The 16,595-nt window shown below is 35.7% G+C and overlaps 1 protein-coding gene across 6 annotated transcripts in view; it reads right to left on the bottom strand.

Moving 5' to 3' along the window:
* Positions 1 to 4,400: 4,400 nt before the first annotated feature.
* The window catches only part of LARP4 (La ribonucleoprotein domain family, member 4), a 69,692-nt gene continuing 57,497 nt past the window's right edge, over positions 4,401 to 16,595 (bottom strand). For 5 of the 6 annotated variants that reach the window (XM_010857810.1, XM_010857807.1, XM_010857809.1 and 2 more), the window contains 6 exons: positions 15,445 to 15,654; positions 14,756 to 14,804; positions 11,452 to 11,613; positions 8,180 to 8,304; positions 7,894 to 8,062; positions 4,401 to 6,819 (listed from right to left, as the gene is read on the bottom strand). In XM_010857810.1, coding sequence (XP_010856112.1) covers positions 6,481 to 6,819; positions 7,894 to 8,062; positions 8,180 to 8,304; positions 11,452 to 11,613; positions 14,756 to 14,804; positions 15,445 to 15,654 — 1,054 coding nt within the window. In that variant the 3' untranslated portion in view covers positions 4,401 to 6,480. Of the gene's footprint in view, positions 6,820 to 7,893; positions 8,063 to 8,179; positions 8,305 to 11,451; positions 11,614 to 14,755; positions 14,805 to 15,440; positions 15,655 to 16,595 lie in introns of those variants that run through there. The other variant, XM_010857812.1, reaches the window with a different exon arrangement.

Genomic DNA, 16,595 nt, shown 5'->3' with positions numbered 1-16,595 from the left:
ATACCCAAATGTTTCTCAAATCTACCATGTTGCTCCAACTGTATCATCACCAGGTAAATTCTAACTGGTCTCATCTGTTCTCCACAATGCACAAATTTTAAGTCCTAGGTGTCTGGCTCTTACCTCCTTCTCCAGCCTCAGCTTGGAAGATGGAACAAGGTCCTCCATACTGTATATCTGTAGGACCCTACAATTCTTCCAATGCATTATAAAGTGGTAATGTACAGGTTATGCCTTCATTTCCAACACTCTCCTCCTGGCTCACTGCTACTCCCATCATCTGTCCTCTGCTTCTCAGGAAAGGCTCCTCTTTCCAGGCAAGAATACTAGAGTGGGTTGCCATTCCCTTCTCCAGGGATCAGACCCGGCGACTCTTGCATTGCAGGCAGATTCTTTATCATCGGAGGCACCAGGGATGCATTCAATTCCCATACCGTCTCCCACTCCAGCTGCATGGATTCTGCCATGATTCTGCATGGATTTACCATCTGAGGCACCAGGGATACATTCAATTCCTATACCATCTCCCACTCCAGCTGCATGGATTCTGCTTGATTCTGCCATGATTCTGCATGGATTCCAGCTTGCACATTTACTGCTGGTCTAATTTTGCGATTACTTATGACTATCTAATGCTAAGGACCGTAATGGTTGGAATCCAACCTATTTTTTTCTGCATAGCACACTGCCTGGAAGTGTAAATACTGGTAATACTGGACATACTGGCTAAATGAACACCCCACTCATGATTCCCTTCAATGCTGTCAATACCCTGAGTTTTGACATGTTGAGGTCATAGTTATTTGTATAGGCAGAATTTGGAATGTGAAACAGCTAAAATAGAACTTAAGACAAATAACAGCCTACATAAGGGTATAGGGAGGCTGAGGTTCTACCACTATCATTAAGTGTGATACAGTAGATACACAAAGGAAACACAAGAGAAGTATAGGGGCTTCATAGATCTGCAGAACAGCTACCAAAATGAATGTAAAAGAAACAACTTTTAGGAAGCTTGTTCCTTCCTACAACACCAGATGATGATGAAGGCCCATATTTAGGAGCATTATGAAAAAAGTAAAAACATCTCAATTCCTTTAAACCCTCATACCAACTAAAGACATCCATGATAGTTTTCATGCCAAAGATTTTAAAGGAAACTCACAACCCTTTAGTAGTAAACGTTAAAACTTTTTATAAAAACTTCTACGCATAAAATTGAAATTTAAACTTGGGAGACATACAATACTCCGTTAACATTTTCTAACAAGGCATATATAAGGTTATCTCAGTGATGAGAATCTTTCGACAAAGCCACTTTTAAAACAACTGAAAAGCCTACATAATTAAGTTTATCAACTGGGCATTAGTTCACCAAAAATAATACACAATTATACTGTGTTCCTGATATGGTAAAGAAGAAAATTAAGTTATGCATCTCCTCTCTTGACCAAATAAACTCAAAACACCTGATAGGAAGGCCCTAATGCTTTGTCAACCTGTTACCCCTATAAATCTGGATGATTTTGCTGATAACAGCTAACTTCATTAAGATAAATGTTCATTAGCAAAATAAAGGTTTTAGCTCTTGCAAGGACAATATTACTGAGCTAAGTAACTATCAAAGTGAATGTTCACATTAAATTTTACCATTATGTACATTATTTATAAACATACAACACATAACTTGGTTGAATAAAAATTTCTGAATATATGATTAGAATATTTAATTTGAAATTAGCCTATATTTAAAAGACCTTGATTTCTACTATTAAAAAGTTTATTATAGCTAGACAATTCAAGAACTGTGGCATACACTTAAGGGCTTTATAGCAATACTATATTAAATAAAAGTTGAGCTACCACATTAATTTAGATATCAGCTATTTGAAAAAGTCACAGATTATTCAGTTTTTCCATTTTTGCCATTATCATAGATTAAAAAAAAAATTAAGACTCATACTGTTTGTACTCAAAGCAAAGAGGTGGTTGAAAATGTAAAGGTAACCAAGGCTTTCTCTTCAAAACAGAAGTTTAAAGGTCCAGAGCCTACATACTCAAGTCAGGTCATTATCTGACCCATGAAGGCAAAACTCTAAAGATATATATTGCCTTATGATTTTTCTCCCCTTCAATAACTGCTTCTGACACTAAAAGAATAAAACCCCAGAATCACAGAGCTGAATCTTCTAGCTTTTTACTCTCTCACTTTGCAGATGAAGTATCACACAATCCACTTCAAGCCCCACCCCCCCCACACACAAAGAAACCAACAGCTGAAATCAGAACAGAACTAGAGTGGGCAACATGAAAAGTAATCAGCAAGTAAATACAAGCAGTCGTTAGATATAAGCCACCTGGAGAAAAGGAAACCAGTCCTGCTTTTTAATAATTTTATTTTTTCTAATTTTGTGTTATTTTAATTTCCGATAGCACCTTGGCAATGTTGAAAACAAAAATACAAATACAAGGATGTACTCATTTTAACATAATATGCATGAGCATATGCACATGTCAGGGGGTGCTGGGGGGGCAGTTTGGACAACAAGAACAAACCTAAGCAATGAACAAGAGAAGCCAGATAACTAACTGGTTCTGACTCCCAAGCCCAAACATTTACGAGATGTCACTCAAAGGACACCAGAATCAAGCAAAAACCAAAAAAACAAAACCCAATAATGATGCAGACTGTTTCTTATACTAATCAGTATTTTGTGCTGCATAACTGAAAGTAAAACCATTTTATACACAGCCTTATTGATATCTCACTTGTACTTTTAGAAACCGTCTACTCAAAAATTTGCAGCTTTTAACAATAAAATTGAAACTATTTAACAATCAGGTGGCTTTTAAAAGAAAATACACTCAACTTGAAAACAAATTCTCTTTTAACTTCTTAAAATATTCTCAATTAATGAGGGCTGAAATGTCTATATTTCTTCTTGAAATCTCAGACTAGTTAAATTAGCATACACCAAAAAGCCCTAGGTTAAATTAATGGCCACCAAATTGTAAAGAAATGTAAAAAGTTATGAAAGAACGCCATAAATTGTAGTTAAGAATTTATAAAAATCCCTCAAAAGGAACATACTTTCGCATTTTACCTTTTCTGTAAAAACAAAAACAGTACTTTAAAAATATGGTTAATATACATGGCCAATATATATATCAGAAACTTAAGCCCAGTACTGTTTAACGGTGTCAAAGTAAAAAAACAGTGGACATTTAAGCCAAAAGATTACATATTAATGTCACAACTAATAAAACTTTAGAACGTGTTCAGTGACTTTTAAATACTATTTTCTGCTCCAGCAGATGCTAATACTCTCATGAAGCCTTCTCCAAAGCCATCCTGGTTATTTAAAAAAGAAAAAGGAATGTAAAACAATATTCAAGCTACCTTAATTTTTAGGAACCCAAAATAAATAAATCTGCATGTCATTTGATCACATGCAAATTGAACACATATGATAACAATAAAACCATATCACTGAAAGATCGTATCTTCTTCTAAAATCCAGTTGAAAAAAATTTAGATGGATCATTCCTTTAAATGCCAGTGTATTTGCAAAAATGAAATTACTCAGATTAAAGACAGGCCTAGATAACATGAAAATCTTAATTATCTGGATAGAAAATGGAGGCAGATTTTGCCATCTCTATATAGCTTCTCTATGAAGTGCAAGGTGATGAACTTGTACAACTCTTCTCCTCATACCTTAAGAACTATATATAGCAGAAGATCACTGTACCACACACTCAATTATCATTTGTATCTACTTTTACCCTTCAACAACCCAAGGAAGTGTTAAGTCATAAGAATGAAGAGAAACTCTAGACATTTAAATTCTGCCTTCTAAAGAACCAAATAAATAGTTAAAACTACAATGAACGCCCAACCCTCATCAGTTTACAGAGTAACGTCGGACAAAAAAACCATCAGTTTCACACAACTCACAGGCATCATTTAGGTACAGACCTTAATCTGATGTAATAAAATAAATGCTAAATACATACTGTGAATATATATATTATATATATATATACACACACACACATACACACATTATTCTTCCCTATACATCCCATCAAAATGGAAACTATTAGCTGTAATGAGGGCAAATTAAGTTAAAACACTGTATTTAATAAGAAATTTTTAAATGGTCATGTTTTAAAATTTCTACTTTCAATAACATTCTTGGAAAAAGCAAGAACACACTTGCTTTCTTAAAGAACTCTTTTGTCTTGTGTATCAATTAAAACATTTAGTTTTTAGAAGTTAGGTAGACTAACAGTAAGACACACAAGGATACAAACAATAAAGGCCTATTTATGTGACACATTGTAAAAAAAAAAAGTTTCATCTAAGTGCAATAATTAAGTTTATAATCCTTACCAAGTGATTTTTATAAAATGTTTATTCTCTTAAATCCAATGCATTCACAGAGTGTTAACACTTTAAATGCTTATCATTCCACCAGCTGCAGCATTATCTAAGTAAACCAAAATAAGCACTTTTATCATAGATGTAGTCAATGATTATTAATACTTCTTTTTTTCTTTAAAGGACCTAAACTTCCCCCAAATTTCAACACAGGTAGTTTTATTGTATGTTTCATTTAGTAGAAAATAGTGTGTAGAAATGAATAGCTTCGAACTGCTTAAATATATTATATCATGTTATCAATCCACCAAATCAAAAGCAATTGCCAAGCTGAATAATAAGTTACAAAGAAGTGATAATTCTGGATTGTACAGAAATGTGCAGTGTTTTCAAAGCTCTGAACAATTACCTATTAATACAAATCTCCAAAGGTTAACTTAGAGTTGGAAGATGAGTTTCACAGTAATGTAATTTTAACCTCCATTTACATTCATTTTAATATATTACTAAGATGTTTATTCTATGTCACAATGGTGCTTTCCAGTGTTCACAATTTACAGTTTCAGTTTGTACAAATGTAATTCACTAACATAAGGGACAGTTATTACTATCACAAACCATCCCTAAAGAGAAAACACAGAACTCTGAATATGGTATGACTTAAAACAGATTAATGCAATGGTTTTTGATTTTTTAGCCATTTTCTAAACACCAGCATGTAAACTTGCCTATTTCATATAAGAGTTACAACTGTATTCACTGAGAAATTATGTTAATTTTAATTATCTTTCTAACTCATTAACTCAAAAATTTTGTAACTTGCTGGCTCTGTTTCTGTGAATTCCAAACTTTTTTTTTTTTTTTGAGAAAGAGAAAGAAAGGAGGTGATAAATACATTGTAAACAGAAAAAAGTTGTCCCCAAATTAAGCCTTTAAAAAGAAATTTCTTTTAATGTCTACACTATTTAACACTTTAAGAGTTGGCTACAACGTTTCATCTTTAACACTAACAAATAAATTATTGTAGGGTCAGCCTGCCCTACCATTCTGGGATCTAAGTTCTAAATACATGACCAGAAGAGTAAAATACTTCAATGTTCAAGTCAGAAATTTAGAACAGTTATGATTTGACTAGACTGATAAAGGCAGTTAGAAACATACAATTCTATATAGTTGGTTGGTTATTTTTTGCTTTTGGGGGTGGGTAGTCAAAGAACTGAGAGTACAAATGAAGTTAACAAAAGAAAACTGTTTCCTATTTTAGGGGGCTGGGGAGAATCACAGGGCTGCTTAAACCTCTGAACTCCGTTTGACCCACCCACTCAGATCTACCACAAAATTGCAATTTTTTGAATAACCCCCATTCTTTCCTTGAATTTCAAATTGATTGGTAGTCATATCTCTAAGTACAATCAGAGTTTAACAGCTTGTTGAATGAAGTATTAGTAAGGTTGAAAAGACAGACTAAATTTCAAACTGGAAAAAAAATCTACTCAAGTATTACATTCAGTTTTCAAATCATTTACTAACTTGACAACAGATTTGGCTTCAATCACACTTGCACACACTCACACCACAACAGGCACCCCAGCCACTGATCTGTTTTGCAACACAAGGCCATATAGGCAGAAATGGCATTCTCCAAGCCAAACTTTAAATAGATTAAAAAAATTAATTTCTAATTTTACAGAAATGCTTCTTCAAAAAATATTTTCTCTCAATCCCTCGTCTCCTACTGAAGGATGTGTAATATGTTTTTTTCCCAAGCTAAATCTGAACCCTCAAAATTGATTCCAGGCAGAAGATCTCTGCAAATTAAAATCAAAAACAAAAATAGAAAAATTATATTTTTATATATGTATACATATATATATATATATTTATACTGATTGGAATCCTCCAGCATTTTAAAATCACTTTAGAGATGAATTTTGGGATTCTACTGCTCACAACTCCAAAATCCGTAATGATTTAAGGATGCACTTGCTCTTGCTTCCTTCCTGGCCACCCCCTCCCCTCCAAAACAGTTCAGTATAGCCACGGCTCAAGTTTAATGGGAAGAGAGAGAAGGTTTTGAATAGTTTTCGTTTCGTTTTTTACTTTGGTGATCTGGGTGGCACATATTGCTCTTTGCCATTACGTCGAGTCACTCCCTGAGGTATAGACCTATGGCCAAACTGGCGTCTCTGTTCCCTGATTTTTCCAGCTGCTCCCCTGGGAATGGCATTGCCTCGGAAGCCAGAGTAATCCTTACTAGCCCTTGCTTCTGGCTTCTCGTGTTGTTTCTCAAATGACTTCTCAGGAGCTCCATTCTCTTCATTTTTGGTGGGAGATACTGCATTGGAGCGCAGCTCTCTCAGTGGCTGTGCAAGAGCTGGAGCTGGCTCTTTAGGGGGCTTCTGGCACACTTCAGCATAACTGAGCTTTCGAGGTTCCTTTGAAGTAGAGAAACAAAAACGTTTATGGTACATACACTCTAAGTGATAGAGTTCAAAAAGAATAGTGTCAACCACAAGAAATCAGTAAAGAAAGGGCAACAGGCAATCTCATACAAATTGCTATTAAAGTATATTGGTGTATTGGTACAATTAAAAACACTTTTTGAATATAATTAAAAAGTCCTAGCAATTTACATATGATACCATAATTTCACTTGAAATACTTATGTGAAGGATATACAAGTCAGCACTGTTGATAGTGATGCAAAAAACTGGAACCTAAGCGTCTAACAAGGAAAAACAGATTAAATTAATAATAATGATGAAATACAATGGTTCCATTCTCTCTTCCCTGGCTAAGAATCCTGAGAGAGACTGCAAAAATCTCAGGAGAGCATCTGGAAACCAATAATGATAAAGTCTTAACTACCTCATCTGAAAAGGAGAACAGGGATGCTGTGAGAATGGGCCAAAGCATGCAAAAAGACTGTAGCTCTGATCCTAGCATAAAGAATGCATCCAAAAACTGGCAGCTGCTATTCTATTATTACTTTTGTTATTAAATGACAAGGTAAAATGTTCTTAACCTAGAAAAAAGAAAGAGCTGTACCAAAAATGGACAGTTATAGCAATAAATGAAAGACTTATGGCTAGATTCTATGTGTTCTTACCCCACCCGCTCTGCATTTCTGTATTTTTCAAATTTATAAAAATGATTCTGGAAACTTAATAAAGATGGCAGTGGCCCCTCAAGGGTTTCATAGATTTGTTAAGCATTATATAGAAAGAATTTCAAGAGGCTCAAAGCCAAAAAAGACAGTTACCAAGAAAAGTAAGCTTCACTTAACCATAATGATTGGAAATAATGACAGTAATTTCTTCATTCCCTCAACAAGGTTAAATTTTCCCTTTTCTTCAGACTGACTTTAAACTCTTTTTTGATGCAGGCAGCCAGCCCCAGTTTGGGCTATTTCCAAATGACTCTGCTCTAGCAGAGTTCCATGAAAAATAAAATTTCTCATTATTTAACCTATTGTTTTATTCTCACATAAACTAAATTTATCAAGTTACCTGCAGGGCCACAGCTACAGCCGCACTTATGTTACTATTACATGGTGAAGCAGTATTTGTTCTCGATGGCTTTGCAGTACTTGGGGAAGAAACTGGTACTGTTGGCTGGCTGGGAACATCCTTCTGAACAGTGGAATCCTCTACTAGATCCTTTTCAGGCTGAGTTGTGCTACCAAAAAAAGAACTTGACATTAGGCTTAGAATATAGCACAAAGAAACAGCTGAGCAAATGACCAGATGCAAAAGTAATCTTAATGTGAAAGATCATCTGCATTGAAACGTGTACCTTAATGCAGAAAGCTCAGCTGTACATGGGGGACTGGGGCTCATACTGAGTTGCTGGGCAGAGGTGCAGTCTGTCTGTCCATCTTCTGCAGGCACTGGGCAGCTAACTCTGAACTCTTCATTATCCTTAAAGTGGAAACATATTTAAAAATTGAATTTATATAGATACTTCTCCAAAGACGATAAACATGGCCAATAAGAACATGCATGAAAAGTTTGACACAATTATCCAATAGGGAAATGCAAATCAAAACTACAATGAGAAACCACTTCACACTCACCTAGGATAGCTATAATCAGTAAGACAGACAGATAACAAATGTTAGTGGTGGTATGTAGATATTGGGATTCTCAAACATTGAGGATGGAAATGTAAAATATGCAGCCGCTCTGTTAAAACAGAGCAATTCTATTCAGTTAAAAATCTAAGAGAAAACATATGTCTATATAAAAATTTTAATACAAATGTTCACAGTACCATTATTCATAATAGCCAAAAAGTGAACAAGCTAAATATTCAGCTGGTGAGTGGATGAACAAAACGTGGTATATATCTATCCAATGGAATATCACCGCACAGTGAAGGAATGAAGCACTGATACACACTAAAACAAAGAATGGTCCATGAGGACATTATGCTAAGTGAAATAAGCCAGTCACAAAAAGACAAATATTGTTTGATGCCACATATATGAGGTGCCTAGAATAGTCAAATTCACAGACACAAAGCAGAATGCTGGTTGCCAGGGGCTAAGGGAAGAGCGGGATGTGAGCGACACATTTATCATGGTTAAGATGATAAATTTTACGTTACATGTATTTTACTACAAGTATAAAGAAAGAAAAACTAGAAAGACCCCTAAGAAATTAAAATCGACTGACAAAATTTCAATAAATTTTTAGGGGTATGGGATTAAAATTTTAAAAAATTTCACAATAGGTTTTAAAGGTAACATTCAGAAAAACTTTGTAGAAAATACAGACAAGTAAAAGACGAAAATTAGAAAAGCCAAACAAGAAAATCAGAAATCTGACATACAAGGTCCAGTATCAAATTAAGTGTTTATCTCACATTTGTGGGTTAGAATTACAAGAAGTACACTTTATTGTTATTCTTTAAAAATGTATCTGTGTATCACTGGAATTAGATTTTCTGAGCAGAGGAGTCATGTAGCAGTTTCTGATGAGATGTCTCCAACACACCCCTGAAATGAGATGTGTGCATGTCCAACTTTTTGTGATCTTGTGGACTGTACCCCACCAGGCCCCTCTGTCCAAGGGATTCTCTAGGCAAGAACACTGGAGCAGGTTGTCATTTCCTTCTCCAGGGGATCTTCCTGACCCAGGGATCAAACCCAAGCCTCCTGTGTCTCCTGCACTGGCAGGCAGGTTCTTTACCACTAGCACCACCAGGCAACCAACAGCTCTATGTATCACACCTCACCAAATCTGAGAAGTGTAAAACATACCGATTAGTTTATATACTACTAAGAAAAAACACTGCCACTAAAACTATAATAGATTTTAATTGTAAGACAGCATAATTTTCAAAGGTGAAAATGTTTAAAAAAAAAAAATCTATCTTAGAATCAGTGAGTCAAAGTCAAAGTGTTAGTTGCTCAGTTGTGTTTGACTCTTTGCAACCCCATGGACTGCGGCCCACCAGGCTCCTCTGTCCATGGAATTCTCCAGGCAAGATATGGGAAGTGGATTGCCATTTCCTTATCCAGGGAGTGAACCCGGGTCTCCTGCAATGCAGGCAGATTCTTTACCATTTAAACAACTACAAAATAACAGAATTACATAATTTTAAAAAAGACTGTAAAATACCTTAAAAATTCTGAGGGAAAGCAATTTCTAATAAAGAATTCTACAGTAAAAAGCTACTGGTCAAGCTTGAGAACCGAAAAACATTTTTAGAATGCAAGATCTCAAAACATTTATACTAAAAACCTCTTATAAAGGAAGCCTAGGAAGATCTGACTGACCATAAAATGGGAAAGTCAAGCAAGAGTAAGAAGAAGGGATCTACCAAAGAGGATTCTTAGGATGCTGGTGAAGTCCCAGGAACACAGCTGTGCAGAGTATAAGAAAGGAAACATAATAACAGTACCCTATGAGGCTCAGTTCAGAGAGGGCAATGGCACACCACTCCAGTACTCTTGCCTGGCAAATCCCATGGACGGAGGAGCCTGGTAGGCTGCAGCCCATGGGGTCGCTAAGAGTGAGACACGAATGAGTGGCTTCACTTTCACTTTTCACTTTCATGCATTGGAGAAGGAAATGGCAACCCACTCCAGTATTCTTGCCTGGAGGATCCCAGAGACGGCAGAGCCTGGTGGGCTGCCGTCTACGGGGTCACACAGAGTCGGACACGACTGAAGCGACTTAGCATTAGCATGATGCTCAGTTATGGGGGAAAAAAAAGATGCAATATTGAGATATGACTCATAAATGATGGCATGACCTACTTTAACTGGCAGTGTCTTTTTTTCTTAGTGATACCAAAATAACGGGGCATCCTTTAACTGATGGCATCACAGATATGACGAAATACAATATACTGGGAGGATAAAGTGCATCGGTTTAAGAGAGTTAAACCCTTAGCTTCTAGAGTGTAAAGTTAATAGACAACATCTAAAAATGAATAGTCAAGAAGTAGTAGTATAAACATGTTAAATTAGAAATACAAGGATAAATATGAGGAGAAAAAGCTAGAGTTGAAAGTGGATTCAAGGGACACTTTTTCTTTAAAAGCCCAGATATATTATGTACATACACTCTTAAAAATAAAATTGAGTTAGAAACAAAAGGTAGAAAATGAGAAAAATTTGTGGGGCATGAAGATTTAGCATATAAAGGGCTAAACTCAAAAATATTGTAGGATGGGTTATCCCAAGCTTTTGACTGCAACTCTCCATTTATTTGAAAGACTGAGTTTACCAAAGTAACTTAGAATTCACTGGCATTATCAGTTAATTGGAAATGACACAAGTTGAAACAACACCTTCCACTCAGCTTGCCTTAATTAGTTCTACCAAGCTGGGATGACTGATACAAAGACATGCAAATATGAAGAAACATTTTATTGACCTTGTGTAGCTCTAACACAAATCTTTGCATAAGACTCGAATTATGCTAAAAACCTCATGAATTAAAAACTCTGGCAGAAGTAAGCACTGAGCACAAATAAAATTCTAATTCTAATAATAACCCTGAAAACAAAGGCAAAAATTGGTCCCATAAGATACAGATCGATGCTTCAGTGTTTACCTTTTCTTTGCAGACACCCTTAACAACATCAGACATCCTGCTCTCCAAAACAAGTTCACCTGGGGTTCTTGATGAACTTCCAGGTAAAGGAGGAAAATTTGAGGCTAGTAAGTCAAACTTTGGTGTGGGAACCTTTGCTTCAGCTGTTGAAGGATGGGGTCTCTAAAAGACACAAGTCAAAAAACAGGTTACATGTCCATTTCATTCCTTAACCCTGTACCACAGAAGCTGAAAGCTGTAGAAACAAACAAAATTGCACCCTAATGAACAGAACTCTTCCTCTATAAATTCTTAGATTCTCATCTCAGGTGAACTCTCAGTAATGTATTGGTCCAGTTCATCCTTAGTCAGCTTCTTCTCTTGGTTCCTTTGCAAACTTTGCCACTTTCCTTAAACCTTCTAATCAATCTCCGCTATTCTTTGCTTTCTAAATTTGCTATACCCTCTCCCGTAACAACAACAACAAACCTTACACTACCTAGATTTGCCAGCATCTTTTCTCCTTCCATAGTCTCAAGAGAAAACAATATCCTTCCTTAAGAATCTTATCTTGCTTTCATCTACCCCACTCTATATTCTCAAACTTCTCACATGTTATATTTTCTCCTCTACTCCCTCACCTCTGTATTTACCACATCACTAAAACTGCTGTGACAAGTCACCAATACCTTACACAATACAAAATCTGAGGTTTCCCCCACTGACCTCACTAGAGCAAACATTCTCTCCTATGGGAGCTCATTCTTCCTTTAGCTTCTGATACTTTCTCTTCATTCTCAGGTCTGACAAGCATGTGCTCTTCTTTCCCTGTCAACTTCTTTGGAAGGTTTTTGATTTCTGTATGATTACTAACTGCCTTTACAAACTCTCCCTGTGTGATATCCATTATCCATGGCTTCAACTACTACCTACGTGCAAACAACTCTAAAAACAATAATTTTCACTTTTTGGAAAATTTTTGGTTGCACAACTCTGAAAATTTACCAAAAATCACTAGGTTGTACACTTTTAAATATTTTCAGAGCAGATCTTTGCCCAAAACCAAGATATCCACTTGACTATTAGCTATCTCCACTTGGATTTCTCTTGGATACTTCAAACAAAATGAAATAATTCATTTTTCAACCCCAAAGCTACCATGATCCTCAAGATTCCATTCTTGCTGTTTTACAAATCAGTCTGCACAGAGTCCCCTGCATGATCTTATCCATTCTTATAACTGTAATCACAACAAGTCAGTCTATAAATTCTAAATTTCACCTCTAGCTAAGATCTCCTCACTGCACGATGGCATCCCCTCCCTGCCTTTTCTACAAAAAAGCATGTTTGCCTACTTTCCTTTCAATCCTCGACCCAGATGTTTTCAACACATCGAACAGACCTCAAACCTAACTCTCCTCTCAATTGTTCAGGGCCACTTGGAAGATTAACATGGCCTGCTATAATGATATCTTTAAAAACTTGCCTTACAATCTCAAGGCTGTCCATGGTATAGAAAGCTGTAAATGCAAACAACCACACTTTTTAAAGGGTTCACAGCTTGCCCCAAATTATTCTTTGTGTTAAAATGCAATTATTTTTCTTTCAAAGTTGGTTGCTCTTTACTGCTTAAACATGTGGTATCTGTATATTTTTAGGTATATTACACAAACACTATATAGTATACTATTAGATATGTATACTAATTTGCTATTTATGCATGTAAAGCATTATATTCCACACATATATAAATGTAAATTCTAGTGTTTTCTTGAAACCTCCATGCTCTCCTACACCACTTTTTTTTTTGGTGTTTTTTTTTTTTTTAATTTATTTATTTATTTTTTGGAGACTAATTACTTTATAAAATTGTAGTGGTTTCGCCATACATTGACATGAATCCGCCAAGGGTGTACATGTGTTCCCCATCCTGAACCCCCTTCCCACCTCCCTCCCCATCCCATCCCTCTGGGTCATCCCAGTGTACCAGCCCCGAGCACCCGGTATCATGCATCGAATCTGGACTGGCGATACGTTTCACATTCTCCCAAACCATCCCACCCTCGCCCTCTCCCACAGAGTCTAAAAGACTGTTCTATACATCTGTGTCTCTTTTGCTGTCTCGCATACAGGGCTATCGTTACCATCTTTCTAAATTCCATATATATGCATTAGTATACTGTATTGGTACTTTTCTTTCTGGCTTACTTCACTCTGTATAATAGGCTCCAGTTTCATCCACCTCATTAGAACTGATTCAAATGTATTCTTTCTAATGGCTGAATAATATTCCATTGTGTATATGTACCACAGCTTTCTTATCCATTCGTCTGCTGATGGACATCTAGGTTGCTTTCATGTCCTGGCTATTATAAACAGTGCCGCGATGAACATTGGGGTACACGTGTCTCTTTCGATTCTGATTTCCTCGGTGTGTATGCCCAGCTTCCTACACTATTTTTATTTCTCAACTCTTTTTGACCAGTTAGGAGATGGCAAACATTCACCATGAACAAACCTCAAAAAATAAAAATATGAATAATTTGAAGCTAGCTAAGTGAGGATTCAAAAACCTGCCTAGAACTATAAAAAAATTTTTTTTTAAATCTTAAGTGGGAAATATAAAAATCAGCAATAGGTAGAGAATTGCCCCTAAGTAACAATTAATAAATAGTGTAATAATTTCCGATACCATCCAACAGAGCTTTAAAAGTGAACCACATACTATATTAGATTTGCAAAAAATCATATTCTTTGTAAGGCTATGGACAAATAGGAACTTTCTTCACTGAGTGAAAATTGACACAAACCCTACAGAAAGCCATCACACAGTAACTTACTGCACTGTGACTCAGAAATCTTACCTGCAGGGACTTTCCTTCAGATACTATTGCATAGACAGGAAGTGATGGTTACACAAGGTTATCACTGCACCGTTTGTAACAGCATTGTAAGATTAAAACATTGAAATTCCTCAAATCTCCATTAATAAAGCAATAATTAAACTTTACATGGAATATTTTCATGGATTTTATTTTAAACCATGTGAATAGGTTAGGCAAACAATTTTTTTTTTTAAAAAGTGAGCAATACAAGTCAAATCTCTAACTTCATGTGTGCTTTAAGGATGATGAGTGGTGGTGATGGTGGATATTTCAGGGTCAAAAACAGGCTGTAATTATCTTTGCTGAATATTATAACCAATAAAACAAAATCGAGGAAAGACATACCAGAAGTCAATGCCATACTAAAGCACACAAGAAAAACAAAGAAACAAACAAATCCTGAACACATGTAAGTTAAAAAAAAAAACAAAAAAACTTACTGGGATCCTTTCATCTTCCCGACGTCTTCGACCTCTGAAGAGAGTTCTCCTTTTAATAATGATAAAAGAGGGTGAGGGGTGGGGGAGGAAGGAGAACTCAGTAAGTTTCTTCAAATGTGTATGTTCTATCAAAGATGGGTGAATTTCTGTTTTAAGTATCTATGCTTCCTAAATCTCCTTTTATTATTAAAAGATATATATTCTTCTGAAAGGATCCTGAGCTGATCTACAGAAAACGTCACCTATCACCACCACCACCACCAAGTAAACTGGTCCTATTTTTATTAGCAGTGCTCCCTCCACATCAGAAGCATATTAGGGTTCAGTTTTTTTGTTTAGGAAGGGTAGACAAGGTTATATAACCCAATTCCCACAGTTCACATGTTGCCAGAAATTAAAACTATGGTGGCATAAGATCTTTCTAAGGTAATCTTTCCTTAGTGAACTGTAAAGAACTTCAGAATAACTTTTATAAACCTCTGACTCAGTTATATTCTTTATAGGGATTCTAAATTTCTTAATTATGAAAAACTAGTAACCCATATTACGTGAACAAAAAAATTTTTTAGCATAACTATATATGAAAAATTAAATAAAAAAATCACTAGATAATGGACTTCTAATATTCATATTATGATTAAAGAATTTTCATACACATTATTTCCATATTTATTACCATATTTCCTTACCTGCCCCTGCCATAGTCCCCATTCTGTTCCATCTGCAAAGTGGGAGTTTCTTTTGGAAGGTAGCTTTGTTCCTGATGCCCTGTTACTGCAGGATTATGTCGTTCAGTTGCAAAGTTCCTTGAACCAGATCTGGTCAGTGGTCCATCCCCCAACGACACAGAGCCCTCTGCTGAATGTTCTGAACCACCTGACCTAAAATGAGTCTTCACACTGTAAGAAACATAAGGCCATATACACGAAAGAATAAATTAAGACAGAAAAACCCTTCCTCTTAATGGTAGAAATTCTTAATAGGCCAAGTTAAAAACTGCCTTCTGCTGTATTCTGATTTTCCATAAACTAGGTTGGACACAGAAGCATTATGTTGTAAAAATGTAAACCCTTTAATGTCTCAGATGTGTTATTTTTAAAAGGCAAAGAATTTTTTCATTAAAAAAGCTGTTTGGAGCTATCTGGGAATGATCCAAAGTTCTTCAAGATTAAGCTACTTCCACCTCAAAATTAAGGATATAACTAGGATTTCTGCTAACTTCTTTAGCACAAGATACAATTTTGACATATCTAAATCAGCCAGACTAGAAGCTCATTGAATCCATGCCATACATTCTCAATGGGGCAATAAAACCCCCAAAGGGAGGAAGAATTGGAATAAATCGACATACAATAATCTCTAGCATTAAATTATCATATGAGGGAATTGGGGGAAAAGTCTAAAAAGGCTTTTTAGGGGACTGAAAATTAAAAAAAAAAAAAAAAACAGCAAGAAATAGTGAAATATATTAAAATTAAAGCTTCTTAGTAAGAAGCACCTCTCGCCAAATGCAAACAGTTGTTCAAAAATCCAACAAAACTGTGGGACCAAATGACTAGGAAAATATAATGCAACTAATAGCCTGGCACGACTTCATGAATTAAGGTAAGAAATCTGATGAGAAACAAAAAGCCAAACCAAACCAAACCAAACTCAAAAACCACCTAAATCTAACAAAAGTAGCTTTTACCTTGGATGACAGGTGTAAGTACTCAACTCTCTAACAACTATAAGCAGATGAAACTAGGGTACAATAAATGAAAGAGGATGCAGTTTTAATTAATAGTGAAAACATTTAGGACTTCCTGGGTGGTCCAGTGGTTAAGAATTTGCCTCCCAA

This window comes from Bison bison, unplaced genomic scaffold (genome assembly GCF_000754665.1).
Source record: "Bison bison bison isolate TAMUID 2011002044 unplaced genomic scaffold, Bison_UMD1.0 scf7180017864383, whole genome shotgun sequence".
Classification (NCBI taxonomy): domain Eukaryota; kingdom Metazoa; phylum Chordata; class Mammalia; order Artiodactyla; family Bovidae; genus Bison; species Bison bison.
Note: the sequence above shows the minus strand (reverse complement) of the source record. Positions and strands in the feature narration are given on the sequence as shown.